The 18,513-nt window shown below is 33.4% G+C and overlaps 2 protein-coding genes and 1 long non-coding RNA gene across 3 annotated transcripts; 2 read left to right on the top strand and 1 right to left on the bottom strand.

Annotated features, from left to right (window-relative positions):
• LOC105162866 (diacylglycerol kinase 4) lies at positions 1,038-7,912 on the top strand. The gene is made up of 12 exons (XM_011081019.2): positions 1,038-1,542; positions 2,696-2,818; positions 2,979-3,116; positions 3,204-3,289; positions 3,819-3,906; positions 4,407-4,482; positions 4,564-4,646; positions 5,468-5,538; positions 6,477-6,554; positions 6,704-6,791; positions 7,111-7,227; positions 7,531-7,912. Exons 1-12 carry the CDS (start codon positions 1,198-1,200, stop codon positions 7,690-7,692), a joined length of 1,455 nt encoding a protein of 484 aa, XP_011079321.1. The 5' UTR covers positions 1,038-1,197; the 3' UTR covers positions 7,693-7,912.
• LOC110011966 lies at positions 7,242-12,633 on the bottom strand. The gene is made up of 2 exons (XR_002287034.1): positions 12,399-12,633; positions 7,242-7,666 (listed from the first exon to the last, which is right to left on the bottom strand). It is a non-coding gene; the product is annotated as an uncharacterized LOC110011966 (long non-coding RNA).
• Positions 16,883-17,864, top strand: LOC105162865. Its single transcript, XM_011081018.2, has 3 exons — positions 16,883-17,006; positions 17,298-17,537; positions 17,621-17,864. The coding sequence occupies exons 1-3, from the start codon at positions 16,937-16,939 to the stop codon at positions 17,797-17,799; spliced, it is 489 nt and encodes a 162-aa protein (XP_011079320.1). The 5' UTR covers positions 16,883-16,936; the 3' UTR covers positions 17,800-17,864.

The raw sequence follows: 18,513 nt of genomic DNA, 5'->3' as shown, positions 1-18,513 counted from the left end.
AAAAAATTTTGAAGGACAAAGAAAAAATAGAAGTTGGTTGAAAAACTAAAAAAATATTCCTTTAAAATGAACGATCGTCTAACAAATATTGCCTACAGTGAGCTCTTAGGAGGAGGTATTTAATAACTATTAATTTTAAGAAGGTATTTATAAATTTTCAAATAACGGAGTACTTATAATTATGATAAATCTTAATAAAGTCTGTTTGTAATTTACCTTATTAATTTTGATTTGAATGATTGGTTACGCATACCAGAATTCTCAAAATTGTATTGATTTCTGAAACATTTTTATATGACTTAAAAATACAATCCAAAAATAAATATTTGAAGATAATAAATAATTCATATCAAATTAAAATTATAGCTGATTTACATTATATTTTTTAATTTCATGCTAGCGCCATGTTAGAAATTAGTTTTAAGAATTTGAACTTCTAGAAATTATTATTATTATTATTATTATTATTATTATTATAATCCCTTATCTTGTTACAGGGGCTGAAAAATAAATTAAACTGTTTGATACTTGATTGAAATCTATTATAGAAATTCATTTAAATTTGATTTTGTAAAATTTAATAAACAAAATCGGAATGAATTTTTGTTTGATAAGCTTAATGATATATACTTAAAAAAATTATTGAGCTTAACTTATGTCTTATGTAATTAAAACTCGTACGATCGAGATTAGTTTAATAACCAGACCAAATTCGAATGTGATTTTTCAAGCTCGATAAAATTTAAACAAAGCTGAATAATAATATGTTCGACCAGACTTGAATAATTTACGAATTTACTTGTTTCGGTTATCATGTAATATTCATTTTTTTTGCTAATATTAATAAATTTAATGAATTTTAACTAATAAATAAATTTATTTTTTTAAATTAAAGAAAATATTAATAGATATTAAACATAATTTTTTAAATTATATGTAATTATATTTAATTTTGCAAGAAGACGGTGTAATTATTTCTAAATATTTTAAGGACAAAATTGAATGGACAGCTTAAACCGTTGAGCACGCGCAGGCATTTCCGTAATTCCACCCCCTCCCCCTCTCCACCCAACCAACACAAAGAAAACAACATTTTTTTGAAACTCAAAACGCAAGAAGCTGTTCTCCGTCATCACCGCCACCATCAGCTGCTTTCCCCCACCACAGAAGGGTTGAAATCGTTATAAATCTTTGCGGATGAACTCCCCGGATACGCCGTGCTGGGTTTCCGGGTCGGGTCGGTCGGCCGTCATCGATTCCATACGCGGCTGCACGATATCCGGTGTGCGAATCCCGAAGGAGGAGCTCAAGAAGAAGATCACATGTCCCGACTATATCAGGCTCGCATTGACGGAGGCGATCCAAGCCAAGGACGTTGATGCCGCAACCGTCGTTCAGTTCTACGAGGAGGCTCATGCTGAAGGAGCCGAGCCGGCGGAGCCGCCTGAGTTTCCGTTGGTCGTGTTTATCAATTCCAAGAGCGGTGGGCGCCACGGACCGGAACTCAAGGCCCGCCTACAGGAACTCATGGGCGAAGAACAGGTAATCCAGACACACATTTCTACGTATATATGTACGTATATATTTAACTACGAAATTGTATATCTCCATATGCGTATTAATGCGCATTCATGTGTCTCTTTTTTTTGTGTGTGTCTTTTGCGAGATTGTTTGCATTTTCTGCTGCGTTGTAACGAAATGTGTTTGAAATTTTTTTGTTTTTCCATTTCTTTTGCTTTCCCCCCTAATACCTAGAAGGTGGTTGGCCATTTCTGCTTTCTTTTCTTTTTCTAATCTGCGGAGTGAAGATTTGGATGAGCAATGAGTTTATGTACATGATTTCATTGCCCCTTTTTTTTTGGAGGAAATGTTGCAAAGATGTAAAGTTCTTCAGTTAGTTTATTATTTATTCTGCTTACTTCGAAAGTAGTTCTTCTCTTGTTTTTTCCCTTGTAAACTTTAATGGGGGTGGATTTGGGAGGTAACCATGTGCTTTTGTCTGTTTCCGCGAAGTGATTCGCTTGTTATAGTTCATGACCAGCCCACCAATTATTTGAAGTTGAAAAGTGATGACTTTGAAGTAATGGTCTTTTAGCTGATTTGTCTGTATACTGGCCATTACAATTGCTTAAATCAGTTGCATTATATCTGATTAATCTTTGTAAGCTTTAGGCGGATGAATCTAGCATTCGAATCTAACCGGAAAATGATACTCCATGCTGGAAAGAAGCTCTTAACGGAGCTCCATAATTGATGAATGTGATTTCACTAAGTAGGTTCATTTGTTGGGAGCTTGCGGCCGGAAAGAGATTAATTCATACTACCTTTGTTCATCGCTTCCCTTTTGTTACTACTAGTAGAATTGGACTATGTTTATCAGTCCCAATGATGAAAAATCTGTCTATAACACATTTGGATGACACATGTTAAATAGCATCACTATTATTTCATTTGGAATATGTTATGAGATTAAGATTGTTCAAAAATCTGAATAGTAGTTAGAATTTGATAGTTCGACTTTGTATTGCTAATTTGCAATGGAGTTACTTGGGGATGCATGAGTATTTGAGTACACGTGTTTTCTTTGTTTAATTATAGTTCCCTGCTTATGGCGTTCAAACAGTCATGTTTTCAAGCTTATTACAACAAGAATTGATGGTGCAAATTGTCCTTCTCTTTCTTGTTAAATGCTCAGGTTTTTGAGCTTTCAGCAGTGAAGCCTCATGAATTTGTGCAGTATGGACTGGGTTGCCTGGAGAAGTTTGCTAGTCTTGGAGACAACTGTGCAAAAGAGATTCGAGAAAAACTTAGAATAGTGGTATATTTCTTATGCTGACTATTTATTATTTTATAGTCTACAATTTGCTGAATATTTATTATTTTAGAGACTATCACTTGCCCTTATAAAAACAATGGTTTTGATTATTGTGATTATGTTAAATTTACTGGTGAAATTTTATGCATCTGGTCGTCGATAGGTGGCCGGAGGTGATGGCACTGTTGGCTGGGTCCTTGGCTGTCTTGGAGAGCTTAACCAGCAGGACCGACTACCAGTACCACCAACTGGGATTATTCCCCTTGGTACAGGAAATGACTTGTCGAGGAGTTTTGGTTGGGTAATCTTTCATCCGCATCAACTTGGCATTTGACTTATTTCCTATATGTCTAGTCTGTTTCAAGATGATCTTAAAAGTTCTTTACAGGGTGGGTCATTCCCTTTCAACTGGAAATCAGCCATCAAAAGAAGTCTTGACAAGGTCGCCCGTAGTCCTATTGCTCATCTCGATAGGTGAGGTCATTAGTTTGTCACCTTGAATGATCTTTCGGATCTTGCTGATGGTGCTAACTGTTACTTCTACCTGTGTACGTCAAGAGAATATAAAGTTGTATCTGATAAATTGCTCGGGGATGACTTGCTAGCTCATTTTGTTCTGTGACTATATTTCAGTCATTTTTAGCGGGTGGATAGTGTAGGTATGCTGAGAGGGAATGCAAATGGATAATTCTTTTGCTACTCTTTAGTGGTCTTTTTTACACAGAATGATAACAAAGGAACCAAAAGCGTGCATGTTTGACATGACTGGGACAGGGATTTCTTAGCAACTTACGCTGAAATTTCACCTATATAATAGGATGTTCCTATATATAACTAAGAACACTGCATGTTTGCCTTTATTAATTAAAGTGTGTCATTGTCTGAACTTTTCATTATACACTAAAATTTCTTGTCGAGTAATTATTATACTTAATTTTTAGTTTTCTCTACTTCAAAACTCTATTGCCATGGCAATTTCATAAAAGACACATTTGATGTGCAGTTGGCATCTTTTGATATACATGCCAGCTGGCGAGGAGTTGGAGATACCTTATTCTATCAAGGAAACAGAAGAAACTCCTCTTGATAAGGTCTGTGGCTCCTTCATCCTTTCTCTTTTGATTGGGTGCCCACCTTATTATTCTCAGCATGTTAGGGCTGATTAAACAGATCATGTTCATGCATTATAGAGAAAGCTGAAGTACGATTTTCCACTCTGCATATTTAAGAATTGTCTCTTTGAAAAAGATATTGACGTATGGTTTCATTATATTATTCCTTAATCATGTGTTTCAAGTGCATGAAGAACAAAATGTGACAGGTGCCATAATATTATTAAATTCAGTTCAGTATCAGCCATTCTTACACTATAATCCATTATTTCGTTTTCTTATATTTCCATTATTTTCATATCCATATCAGCCAATCTTAAGAAAATAAATTAATTGAGGTTTCTAAATTATTTTGTTCACCATTCTACCAATTAAAGATATTAGACTTATTTCTCAATTTTTTTATTTGCTTTTTTTTTTAATTTTTCTCAATTTTATTTCCTTGTGTTTTATGAGTTCTTGACGTCTTGGTTGTGCAGGAACTAGAAGTTGAAGGGGAGTTGCCGGATGAGGTTTCCTGCTATCAAGGAGTATTTTATAATTATTTCAGCATAGGTCTGCGTTTGGTTTTAGTTTATCTTTGGCTATGGCAGTACTTTTCTGCTTCGGAAACCTTACAATTTTATATGGATGCAGGAATGGATGCCCAAGTTGCTTATGGTTTCCACCATTTACGAAATGAGAAACCTTACCTTGCTCAGGGTCCCATCGCAAACAAGGTGCAAACTGTCTTTCCCATCTCACAGATTACTTCTTGCACTTATTTCCATCTACTTAACTTTAACTGCAGAAGTAATGCTTACAAAGTTGAAAAGATTAGGCTTGCTATTATTGGAAGAATTTCCCAAGTTCAAAGACAAAGTTCTTTTGTTGCCTTTCCGATTGCGCCTTCTCAGTTATTAGTATTTTTGGCATTCTGAATTACAGGATGTGTAATGCTTAAACTTCAGAGAGGATGAGATACTTAAGTTTCAGATAATGCATTTGTTTCATTGAATCTCAGTAGATGGATGCCAGTGGTAGGACTGATAAAACCAAAATTTTTTGAGCCGAGGGCCGAGGCTCAGAATGGTATCACATCAATTGTTCTCCCATTTAATTCTGTTTCATCTGTTAGCTTCATTTAAGGCCTAACTTGTATGCAACCAGTCTGAGGTGTAGTGGCAAAAAGTCTTGCTACTTATGCTACGCCTCACATTTTGGAAACTGAGTAGAAAGTTAGATAATCTGCTTTGGAAGTTGAATACTTCATTGATGTTTTCTTCAATCAACTTATGTTTTGAGTTCATTAATGAGAATTCAGTGTTTAGTTGATGTCATCTTCAATCTGTAAGTTATGTATAGACCGTATGGAACAGGATGGAGAATAATAAATCCATTCAAACATAATCCAACACCATTGCTGGCAACATATTGCTTTTGCAATTTTTTTTGATTTTCTGTGCTAAGATCATATACCTTCTCTCAGATCAGTTATGATTAATATGCTTATGCTACATAGATAGTTCACTAATGGCGATATTCTGCTTTCTGAACGCAGATAATCTATTCTGGATACAGTTGCAAGCAAGGATGGTTCTTCACACCATGCAGCAGCGACCCAGGTTTAAGGTCAGATTTTTGTATCAGATATACTTGAGAATGGCATGTAACTCACCTATTCAGAAGCATACAAATTGATCTTTTTCTATCTTGTCACAGATATTATGCGTCTTAACTAGTTAACCGGGCATGGCACTGGTCTTCACATTTGTGAATCAATGAAGCATTGATTCGCACTAATTGCTTACTAGGTTTCTTAACTGAAACTTTCAACACTATGCTATTTAGCTTGTAACACACTTTGATAAGATTATTTCATACATCTCTTTCTCGAAATGGCAGTTTGGAACCTTGGGAGAAGTTGCTTCATTTTTGCTTTAAGTTAACTTCAAATGTAGTTTCACTTTAGAATGATTGTATTTTTTTTTTTATCTCAAGTATTTCTTATTTAGCTTGATATCTCGTTTCATTGTGCTTACTAGGAGCTGTGCTTAGTATTTATCTTCAGCTAAGAATGTACCCATGTCGCCTTATCTATAGTTTCATGATTCTTATCTCCTTCTGAGTAAGTTGATGATGGGAATATCTCAACTTTAATTCATGAATTGAGGTTAGGGCATTAGCCTGAGCCATTTTATTTGGTTTTATATGTTATCTTTGCTTTTGGCAAGTCTCCAGGAGGAGCTTGGCATGTCTCTTTATTCTTCTTTTATGCCTTGAATTGATTTATAGATCTATTCTCCGAAATAAAAGTTTCTATTACTATTCTGAAATATGAATAACCTCTGGACACTTTTGCATCTGCTCTCTCCGTATACAAGCATTCTGGACATTTTGTTAGATATTTGATTCACCATTCTTTTCTTTCTACATCACAAATTTATTTGTAACAGTTCTGTGTTCATCACTATCTGGTGGAACGTTGTGCATATTTCTTCCAGTTGCAGGTGATAACATTACTGGAGGGATTAACACCAACGAAACTGACTATCCATTTCCAAACGCAGGAGTTTGAAGAACATCCTGAGGATATATGCTAAGAAGGTCAATTCTTCAACGTGGGAACAAATTCCTGTCCCTTCAAGGTTGATTTTAGTTGCTATGCTATTTTACGGCATCTGGAAATATGATTGTTACTATACCTTGAGTCATCACGATTTTGCCATATGGATTTTCTTGTGACTGGCTTTTGACGCTTTACCTTTTCATGGACTTTGACTCCATGCATTTCCAGTGTGAGGTCTGTCGTTGCTCTCAATCTTCCGAGCTATGCAAGTGGTAGAAATCCATGGGGCAACTTGAAGCCAGAGTATTTAGAGAAGGTATGGAGACTGTTCCCACCAGACAACTAATCTTGTTAACATTATAGAGATGCATTCCCTCATTTTTCACTTGTTTTTTATGTCGGCTCAAGCATTTCACTGGACATGTATTACAGCAAAACAATACAAAATACCTCCTGTTGTTGCGTTGTCACCTATTTTATCTCAACCCATGTGCTTTTAACCGAAGATGCTCGCATGTGGTAGCTGATTACATGCAAAATTATTATTGCATTTCAATGGTGGATTTCATCACAATCACTTGACTTGTATGGCTCGTGAGCTGATGAAAAAGTTCCCTTTCACCATCTTTGTACAGAGAGGATTTGTCGAGGCCCAAGCTGACGACGGTTTACTAGAAGTTTTTGGTTTCAAACAAGGATGGCATGCTTCAATGGTTATGGTCGAACTGATCAATGCAAAACACATTACTCAGGTAAACTAACAACATTAAACAAAACCATATTATATAGCTTCACAAAACGGCTGTTTAAATAATCATGATCATCTAGCATCAAACATATGATAAACATCAAAAGAATAATTATTCATAGACCATCTCCCAAGAAACTTGTTCTTTCCTCTTGATACGTTGAAAGCCTTTGCTCTACTCTTGCATCTTGAATTCATGCTGCAGCTTCATATGAACTCCAGATTTTATCAAATGAAATATCATTTCTGTTTATTGAAGTTATTATCTTTACTGGCCAATGTCTGTCGAATAATCTATTTACTGCAGGCTTCAGCAATCCGGTTTGAGCTGAGAGGAGGAGAATGGACGGAGGCATATATGCAGATTGATGGTGAACCATGGAAACAACCAATGAACAGGGAGGTCTCGACGTTTGTGGAAATTAAGCGTGTACCTCATCGCTCTGTTATGGTTAAAGGATCAGAATAATTTCAACTTCTAAATAAATTCAACTTCTGTTGCTGGGGCTTCTGATAATTATTTATCTTGATGCTCAGCCAATTCTCAGGCATCAAGCCATTCTTGTACAGGTCCCTTTTCTTAACCTTGTATGTATCAAATACATTGTTGTGAGGGAAGCAATTTAGTCGACTCCGAACTTGTGTTAGATTTCCATTTTACGTGGAAATGCATGTCTTGTCAGGACTCAGTCAGAGGAATGAAGATGAATATATGGTTTCTTATTGCGGTAAATAAATACAAGAGCAAAATTATACTTTTAGTCCCATAGATTAGGGATTCAATACATTTAGTTTTCTTCTTTATGGGATTTCAAAATAGTCTCAAAATTGAAAAAATTTGACACATTTAATTCTCTGCATTATTGGATTTTTAGGATTAAATGTATAAAGTTTTCTCAATTTTGGGATTATTTTTGAAAATTCTATAAGATATAGGACTAAACGTGTTTAATTTTTTCAATTTTGTGTCTATTTTAAAATTTCATAAAGTAGAGGACTAAAATTGTTGAACTCCCTATCTTATAGGACTAGAAGTGCAATTTTGCCAAATACAAAGTTAAGTACATTTAAACTCTCTTTAAAAATGTAGAATTACACCTCTTCTTTAAAAAAGTTGAAATTACAGTTATACCTACTCTGAGAATTTTCCATTTACATATCTAATATGGCGTAAAATTAGAAAATAAACTTCATATTGTTACGGTGAATTTAGTTTGAATAGTTATTATTGCAAAGGTTAGTACTTAGCAAGAAAATATTAATAAAATGAAGTCCTCAGTAATATATATATATATATATATATATATCCTTAATAGAAATTTTATTTTAGAAAAACTTGTATATCTATTTTCAAAACCTAAGTTACAATTCAGCATAGAAATGTAACTATAAATATCTTGTCGTTATTTGAAAAATTATAAGCAATAATTTAAAGGATAGTCACAACATTTCATGAAATTTGGCATAATTACAAATACCCCCTTGTTATTTGAGAAATTGTAAGTACCCCCAAATGTTTGACGAAATCATGTAATCCTTGAATGGAGGTATGAAATTATTAATTTTGCCTTTACTGTATTTTTTTTTCTTCTAGAAAAATCAAAAACTTATAAAAATCAAACAGGGTGGATGAAAAAACTTTTAAAAATTATAATAAAAATTATCCACTTAGCTCATAAAAAAATAAAAATAAAGTAATTATAATTTTTAATCCACAAGGGCATTTTGGTCAGTTCACCGCAAAAAATGGGTGAACACCTAACGTATAGGGCTAATTGTTAGACGGCTGTTAAAAGTAGGGGTATATTAATATTTTTTCAAACAATAAGAGAGTATTCATAATTATGCCAAACCTTAAGAAAAATTATTGTAATTTGCCCTAATTTAAAACCTGAACCTATATATTATTATCCTTTCTGAATGTATGTATAATTACGTAAAAAGCAGAGGGGTGATTTGCATAAATACATCCCAATTCAGTAGGTGAGGGGTAAAGTAATAGAACAACGATAACATATAATTTGATATTAAATATACTTATAATAAAACACCGAGACATTGTTCAAAAAGTTTTAATATAGTAATCGTAATATAACAACAACAACAATAAAAATATATACTAATTTTTATATAAATATACTTATAAGAAAAATGAATACAATTTAAATATTATAGTTAATTAATATTATAAATTACATTTAAATCAACAAAGAAGTAAACTTAAACTTTAATTATGGGTATTCAAAAAGTTTGTCAGCATGCACATTAAAATGTCCAAGAAACACTAGGTGCATATGCTCCATGCATGTACATTAAAATATACAATGAGTTATATTGATATTTTTTAAATTTAAGCCAAAATACATGTTTTTTTTGGTCGAAAATTTGCTAGAGATGGACTACAGGTAGGAGGTTCTGTTATTGTGAAAATCCCATGAATGGTGATGAATGTGACTTTTTTGACTAGGAAGATAAGCTAATGTGTGCAAGATCATGAGCCATTGTACCTTATTTACTTCAATAAATCAACAAAATAGAGCATGAAATTGTACAGTTATGAAAAAATGAAGCCAAGGTCAACAAATTGAAGGAGAAGATTGCAGTATTAATATCGTGGTTTCATGTTATCGTGAAGGTAATCTTGTAATGGCAGTTAGTTGGTATGTTTTTATTTTATGTAACTAACCATTATGGCACCTCGTTCCTACGTGCATATAATAAATATTTTTTACACTTTAAAATACATTATAAATAAGAGTAAAATATATAAACCAGTACATTACATTAACAAAAAGTAAGAAAGAAATAATGTTTTATCAATTAATATAAATTTTGAAAAGTTGAATAAGTTGGTTATTTTATCATGAAGGATATTTTTTACTTCTCAAGGAAATTGCGGTGGTGTCATTAACCACTGTTTGTGAGTGTGGATGGGCTTTACTTTTTGTATAAGTATAGATTATTGGCTTTTGAGGCCAATATTTTGGAATATAATAGAATTTGCTATTTTTGAAAGAAGATTTCATTTATGCAAAGCCAAATAAATAAAATAAGGCTTTTCAAGTATGAACGAAGTTGGACTTGATGCAAAGACAAAAAGTTATGTCATTGACAAAATAGGAAAAGTTTGTTTGTCATACATACAAAAAGTGTTGTGACAACATTCACATTCAACTTTCCAATTTTTGTCATTGCTCTATCAAACTCTGCATTTGTAATTGCCCTTGTTGTAGCCCATAAAGCTCTCTTAAAGGCTAATCCTTTAAACACAACTGTCTTCATATTTCCATGTAGGTGTCTGACACAAAATCTATTGTCAGCACTTGAAAACATATTTTGAAAGGTTGGTGTCAATCCTTTTTGTTTATCTGATATAAAGGTGTAGACATTATCTCTTTCAATGCACAAGTTCTCTTTTAGATTCATTAACAACCACTTCCATGATTGATTGGATTCTGAACCCACTATTGCATAGGTTAATGGGAATAATTGATTGTTTAGATCAATTGAAATTACTGTCAACAAGATCCCACCATATGGACCCTTTAAGTGGCATCCATCAACTCCTATTAATGGTCTACACCCATTGAAAAATTCCTATTTTAATGCCTTGAAGCATATATAAATCCTATCAAACTTTTTTTTTCCCACTTGCATCACTCAATCCCATTAACACCGGTGATCCAGGATCTGTCATCCTCAAAGCATGAGCATAGTCCCAAAGTCTAGCATATTGATCATCAAAATCCCCTTAATTTGTTCTAAAGGCTTTTTCTTTGCCCTATAAGCCTGGAAAAGGGATACATGACACCTAATATCCCTTATAGCCTAATTTATGAACCCCTTCACATTCTTTTTAGGATCAGCCCTAAATGAATCAACATACTTCTTTGAAAGCCACATTGAATTTACATCTTTAACATGACAAGACAGTAGACACCCCACATTGATGATTAGGATCATACTTTCATATCTAAAAAGAAGCTTTATTTTTTATCTTCAGGGCATTAATATGCCACCCACAACCATCTTGACCACACTTAGCATATATTCTTCTCTTATCATTGCTTGTTATTTTCAAATTCCTTTTTGATCTAATTGCATCCTTAAACTCATTCTTAGTATTGAAAATCATACTAATCTCAAAAGTGGGATCAAATGTTTCAAAAGGGTTGAAAACATGATAAGATGGCTCCTTATTATCCTCATCTTACCCTGAATCTGAATCAAAGTCATCACCACTAATTTCTATTCCATTTTCCCTTGAAGAGTCTGAAAAAGTTGTGTTCATGCCATCCACACCATGACCTATATTTTCATCAAAGTTGTTGTCATTACTATCATCATCAGCATCAAAATCCACATTGTAATCACTATCAGAAAAGTTACTATCCTCTTCGATTATATTGTTCGTTAATGCATCACTTACATCATTGACCATAATCATGGCACCCTTTCCCTTATCAATTTCATTAACTGTCTGCCTGTCATCATCAGTATTTTTTTGCCCAAATCACAAAATGCAGTGTCCAAGTATATACAAACATCCCTTTCTTGGCGACCAAATAACTAAAATAAATCAGCTTCAGATAGCAACAGTCCAAATTTTCTGAACATATCAAATCTGTAGAAACTCTTCAACCCTATGAATCCCAATTCTTCACACATTTTTTCAATAGCACCTAAAGAAACATTATCTATATCCAAAAAGTAAAAAATGCTAATTGATCCACTCCTATAGTGCGCACAGAGGTTGTGCACAAATTCACCCCCATGAAATATTCAATCTCTGGCTAAATCTTTATGTTCACCTGGGGAATTTAATATATATATATATATATTTTAGTATACAGTACAAATAAGGACCATAAGGGTTGTACGTTGAGACCACAATATATTTATAGAAAGTGCAAGAAACAACAAAATACTCAAACAATTAAAAACTAAAGCAAGATCAGACCATTAGAACCTGGAGGATTTTCATCTAATCTCTCAGACTATATCGAGCTAGCCCATTCATCCATAAAATTTGACCCAACACAACCCCAACATCTGACATCGAACCCACCATTTCTAAAGCTAAAAAATACTACAAAGCACTATAATATAAGACAAGAAAAAGCACAAGAGCACTATAACAAACAAAAGAAAACAATAAAGTTCTTGAAAACATACCATAGTCCAATTTCCCAGGATCGTTCAAATGCTTTGGGCTAGCATTTTTCCGTCGATCCAACACCACCAGTCCTTCTTCTTAGAAGGCACGAACACTTGGGTTGTGATATACAAGCAAGATTAGACAATTTTATCAGTTAATTTTGGGAGAATCAGACTAGTGTTAGGGCAAAAAAAGGCGAAAATCGAATTTGGGGGAAAAAGTAAAATTATTTTGCTGCTGTGAAAATGTGAAATGTTTCACCTCATACCCCTATGCCAAGCACGTGCAATTTTGGGCGGGACCAGGGTTGAGCTAATGTTCACGTGTCAATCACGTTATTATTTCGTTAAAAATTTAACGGTTTCAACTGTGCAAAACGTCCCATTAATATAATACCAAAATTGGTCAAGTGGGAAACATTGGTAAACCTTCTTCAAAAGGTCTAAAAGGTAAGCTACATAACAGGTATATTGATCTGTTTCTCCAGGAACCGGCTCGATGTGGTAGCATCGCCCTTTGTAACGATCAAGACTGGTAAGTCCATTGGTCCACACAGTTGTCCACGTACCAGTAGAAGATTCGGCAGCTACCGCGGCCCCTGCTTCTTCAGGCGAAACTCCAGGTTGAGGAGTTACTCGGAATGCTGCCAAGATATCAGTATCTTTGGTTTCGTATTCAGGAGTATAATAAGTCAATTTGTACTCTTTAACACCCGCTTTGAATCCAACAAAAGCTTTAGTCTCTGTTTGTGGTGACATAAATCCTTCCCTACAACTCATGAATTAAGAATTCTGACAACAACAAGGTCTACTCGACACGAATAAATTAGGCGTTAATGAAACTTTTCGCAGGAATTTTTCACAAACTTCCTAACTAATACTAATATTATCAACTAATCAGAATGTTTGATTATTAGACCATGGTATTTGATTTACCAAACACATCATTATTGTATACTCTACTGCTGCAAAGTGCACTAAATTATGTACCAAATATGAAATTCCCTCGGGATAAAAGGGATCAAAATGGGGTTCCTGCTATGGTAGTCCGACACAAATTCTGATGACTCAACTGAGGATGATGATTGGGGGGGGGGGTGGGGGGGGGGGGGGCTTTGATTTTGATATAGGATCTGACTATGAAAGAAAAGAAAGATTTCCAATGTTTAGTGCTTCCAACATAATAGATCATGTGTTTGAACATGACAGTATCGAACAAGAATTTAGAAAGGCTGTGCATTTACAAGCAATAAAAACTAAAAGAAACTTGAAGATTACAAAATGAGTGGAGTAGAGTGTTTGGAGATATGCTGAAGAAGGGTATGAGTGGAGGATTTATGCTTTGAAATTAGGAAAGGAGTGTTCATTTCAGATTAGAGAGCATAATCCAGAATATAAATGTGGCAAGGCATTCAAGGTAAGAAATTGTATCAACAAGTGCTTGTCTATGAAATTTAAGGTTAAATTTGGAATAAAACCTTAGATATATTGTGAAAAAATTGATGGCCCAAATTCACTAAGACCCAATCCATCCCTCCTGGATGGCTGGTCCCTTATCTGATCTACTTGGCCCAATTGTTGAAGTCCACCAACTCAGCTTAGCCCATCCACCCAACTCGATTTGACCCTGTAACTATCTGCCTCTTCCTTTTCTTTTTCAAACTTCCCTCGATTCTCTCTCTCGCCTCTTTTCCCCCATTCTCCTTCTTCTGGTTTTCCTCCCACCGCCTTCCCCTCGTTTTCTTACTCCGACAATTAAATGGCTGGCCCCTTAAATACTGGTTCTCTGACCTCTAGCCTTTCAGACGAATACCTGAATGTGTTTGGACCAATAATAATATTGATATTTCTTCTCTTTGCATTTTTTGTTGTTTTGCTTTTGCTTTAACAAATGGTGATGAACTTGATCCTCGATCCCAAAAATATATTTTTATTGGTTATCATGAGGGAATAAAAGGATATAGGCTGGTTTAGAAGTTAGCTAGGATTTAAAGTAATAGTATGTTGTTTTTAATGAATCTGAGTTTTCATGCTTGTCTACGACCGCTAATTAAGAAAGAGGAATACTTAATATGGAAAGCACCTTTAATAAGGTGGAGAAACCAATAGAAGATAACTAACAAGGGGAAGAGATAGAGAAGCAAGAAATTTTCAAAATGAATCCCCAGAAATCACTGATAATGGGATATTAGTATCTGATAATGAAGTCTTAGAAATATGACATTTTCTTATGGACAATCATCAGGACTTTAGGGTGTTTGGCTAAATTTTTTAAAATATCTTATAAGCTCCTCCTACATCTTATAAGATATTTGAGGAGTTTATAAGGCGTTGGATCTTATTTTAAATTTAAGCTTTTAAAGTGTTTGAATAAAATAAGATGTTAAAACTTATAAGATGTGTTACACATCTTATAAGATGTTAGAATGTTTGGCATAATAAGATCTTTCTTGTTTGGCATACTAAGGTCTTTAATTGCTAAAATGGACATGATATGTACCATAAAATCAAATAAGTTGTTCTTTCTTGATATATTGTAATTTTAAAAAATTTAAAATACTTTTATAAATAGTACACAAGTTTAATTTTAAATAAAAATTTAATAGATAATCTTTTTAGAGTAACAAAAAAAAATATGAATTATTACCTAAATATTTTAATAAAAATAATATATATGTACATTCATGCTAGACTAATATTAATATAGATATATAATTGATAATTTTTCTATTAATGCAACAATTATTTCTAGTCTTATAATTTGTAATGTCTTGAATTTATATTTTTCAATAAATATAATATCAATACCGATCTATTTTTATTTAACTATAATAATTTATTATTGAGTAATGAAGAATTTTCTCTTTTCGAATATTAGAAAAAATTAAATAGCAAAAAAAAATTTAAATCCTAAAGAGAGAGAGTATGTGCATTTGTGTGTGTGTGAGAGAGAGAGAGAGAGAGAGACGAGTGTGTGTGTATGAGATAGAGAGGGAGAGAGAGAGAGTGTGTGTAAGTGTAAGAACGATGATATTTTTGTCTTATAATATACTAATTTTATATAACTTATAAGACCTTATAAAAAAACTTTATGGGAGTTAATTTTTTTTAAAGAGCTTATAAGATTTAAGATATCTTATTTTGAAATCTTATAAACTCTTTAAAAGAAATTAGACAAATAAATATTTAGAGTTTATAAGCTCTCGAACATCTTATAAGATATTTTGATGAGTTTATAAGCTTAGCCAAACACCCTCTAAGTAGAAAATCATTGTAAATGCTACTATACTAATCATGGATGTGCAAAGGCTATTAGTTTCTGCAAGCAAGACCAACGCATTAGCTTAGCTAAAAATTATTGAGAATGTTTTTGTTATAGCTAAATTAAAATCATGACAAACATTGATTGCAAGTAGGGATGTATAGTTATATCGCTCTCCCCTGAGATTTGGTGTTAGTTTACGTAGATCTCCTGTTGTTTGAAAAACTTGGTACTCCTGGTACTTGTTTCCATATAATAAATAGATTCATTTGTTTTGTAAATTAATGAAATTCGCTAACACCATAAAAACCTATGAATGAAAATTTATGTTTACACCCGATTGACTTACAAAGTTATTATAAGTCAAATAAATCTTTTATGACTAAAATACATCTATAAGGGTGAAGATGTACCTCTTCACATGCATTAGCGTTTGAAGATAGATGTATAAGGGTAGTTCGACTAAAGACTTGTTTGACCTACAATAAGTAAACAATAAGTCAATCGGGAGTAAATATGAATTTTCATTCAAAATTTTCCCCTCATATAAGCAAATTCTGTTAATTTTGACTAATGAATGGATATTTTTATTGAACAGAAGCAAACATCAAAGGGTAATAGGATATAATTTTACAAACCACAAAACTCTAGTTATAATTATATCAGAAGCTTGGGAGAGGGTGGAGTAAGTAATCATCCCCTGCAATTACTTAAATTTTCGCTTTGATTTTGTTTACCGTAATTAAATTACATTGAGCTCATTAGTTCAAAATACACAAACACCCCCTGAAAAATATTATACTAACACCCTTCAAGAATTGTAGTTATAATTTTACAAAAGATAAGTAATATTCGTATAATTCAACCTAATTTCATGTGTAACAATCTAATTTACCCTTTTGTTTAACTGTAATTATTTATAATATATGAAACAATCCATTTCTTTTATTTTTCTTTATGGTAGTGGATGATATGGATCATAGCTATATTTTTAAGAAAACTAACAATTTCTCTTAAGCTCTAATTCAGGGAGAGACTGAGTATTAAGGATACACATACATTCAACCAACTAATTGGTTTAACTTTGATTGATGTCCACTATAATTTAATTTAATTAATACTGATTAAGTTAATTAATTATTCGTATGGTCGATATAAATTTCATTAATCTTTCTCTCTCTCATTCCGTCAGCCTATATAAAGAAATTGGACACTCCACATTTCATCATCAAACGCATTTGCTCATTCATCAGCACATCCGCATCGCAATAAAAGAAAAAGCGAAGAAAAGAAGATGGCTTCTGCGACAAAACTCTCCGTTGTTCTCTTCTTCGCTTGCTCTCTCTTCGTTCAAAGATCACTAGGTACGAGTTTCTTGGATTTAAATCTCATTGTCTTTCACAAAATTACAATCTTAGTCCTGTGTGAATTTTTCTGATAATTGTGTCTTGTAATTTTAAAAATTTTATTGAAATTTTTCGATAATTTTTACCTCAATGTGCCGAGTTTTTTAAAATTATCGAAATGAATTGGTAGGTGACGAAGATTGTCACTTCTCATACTTATCATCCAATTATAAGAAAAACATTTCCAGGTGCAGAATTTACACGCACAGACTCCAGGACTAACTCTGTAATTGATTTGATTTTATTTAGCAATGGAGTGCGGGTCATTGCCTAAGAACGTGTGCCTGTTTGCGATTATGACGTCGGGTGAAGACGAGGATCACGTTAACAGCTGCCAGAAGTTGTGCGGCGTCGACCATCTAATTGCCGACGGAGTGTCGCCCGAAGGTTGCTTCTCCAAGGACTTCATCCGCGACATGTGCTCCCCCGCTTGCTGCGACAACTGCCGCGGAGTCGTCGCTCTTTTCGCCAAGGTCGCCGAACATCAAGGTGAATTATTAATTAATCTCTGGATTAATTAATGCCGATCACTGTGAGGTTTTTGCTAATTGTGTGTTTCGTGAATCGCGCAGGCCAACATTTGCCTCAGTTGTGCGAGAAGCACGCTGGCCATCCCCACGCCCACCGCGCCGTTTATGAAGTTTCGAGCAGTGATGACGGTGTTGCCGCTACTCCGGCTGCTGCTCCCCAGGCCGCTGATGCTCCGATGGCTGATGCCCCCGCAACTGCGTTTGACGACGACTATGCATGAGGAATAAAGCCATTTAGGATTTATTTTGTTTAATATATATATATATATATATACATTTATCCTCATTGTCGTTCTCTTTTTACCCTTTTGGGAATAAATAATTCTGGAAAAAATAATTTCAGTTCCTTGTTTTAATGTTTTGAAACTCATATCGTTAATCAAATTAAAAAATTAAGATTAAAATGTATTTTAAAACTCAGCAAAAATATGAATATGTCAATATAATAACATTAATTTTAAAACAAACTAATAAAAATCAAATATAAAAAACATATATTGCACAAAGACGTCAAAATTTAGGACTTTTCATATTATATTTATAGTGCTCAATGGATTCTCCGATTCAATTAATCCAATATTAATTCAAACGGTTCATCAGCTCGACGAATGGATCAAACAGTTCTTGTGGGGAAAAAAATATTTTTTAGGGCTTTTCGTTTCTTAGTTTATCCAATCTGTTTTGTGGATCGGAGGCGACTTGACGATTTAATTATCCAAAAATGGTTTGAATTTCAAAACATTACTTTGATCAATATATTATTCACTTTTTCTATAAGAATTCAATTTTTGAAAAAATAATTTTTATCTGGAATTCGAAACTCTAATTATTTTTCTAGTTTTATTTGGTTATTCGTTTGAATTAACTAGAAGCTATTTTTTTAATTGTTTTAATATGTCAAGAATATTTATATCTTTACAAGTCATCATATATTA

Source organism: Sesamum indicum, linkage group LG5, assembly GCF_000512975.1.
Source record: "Sesamum indicum cultivar Zhongzhi No. 13 linkage group LG5, S_indicum_v1.0, whole genome shotgun sequence".
NCBI classification, from domain to species: domain Eukaryota; kingdom Viridiplantae; phylum Streptophyta; class Magnoliopsida; order Lamiales; family Pedaliaceae; genus Sesamum; species Sesamum indicum.
The sequence above is the reverse complement of the archived record's forward strand: the minus strand, read 5'-3'. Positions and strand labels throughout refer to the sequence as shown.

What these genes read in the sequence shown, in the direction of transcription:
- LOC105162865 (XM_011081018.2), top strand. Translation starts at nt 16,937, where the DNA reads ATGGCTTCTGCGACAAAACTCTCCGTTGTTCTCTTCTTCGCTTGCTCT. An exon ending in CTTCGTTCAAAGATCACTAG is followed by an intron (nt 17,007 to 17,297) that starts GTACGAGTTTCT and finishes GATTTTATTTAG; the next exon opens with CAATGGAGTGCGGGTCATTG. An exon ending in CAAGGTCGCCGAACATCAAG is followed by an intron (nt 17,538 to 17,620) that starts GTGAATTATTAA and finishes TGAATCGCGCAG; the next exon opens with GCCAACATTTGCCTCAGTTG.
- LOC105162866 (XM_011081019.2), top strand. Translation starts at nt 1,198, where the DNA reads ATGAACTCCCCGGATACGCCGTGCTGGGTTTCCGGGTCGGGTCGGTCG. An exon ending in AACTCATGGGCGAAGAACAG is followed by an intron (nt 1,543 to 2,695) that starts GTAATCCAGACA and finishes TTAAATGCTCAG; the next exon opens with GTTTTTGAGCTTTCAGCAGT. An exon ending in CAAATTCCTGTCCCTTCAAG is followed by an intron (nt 6,555 to 6,703) that starts GTTGATTTTAGT and finishes ATGCATTTCCAG; the next exon opens with TGTGAGGTCTGTCGTTGCTC.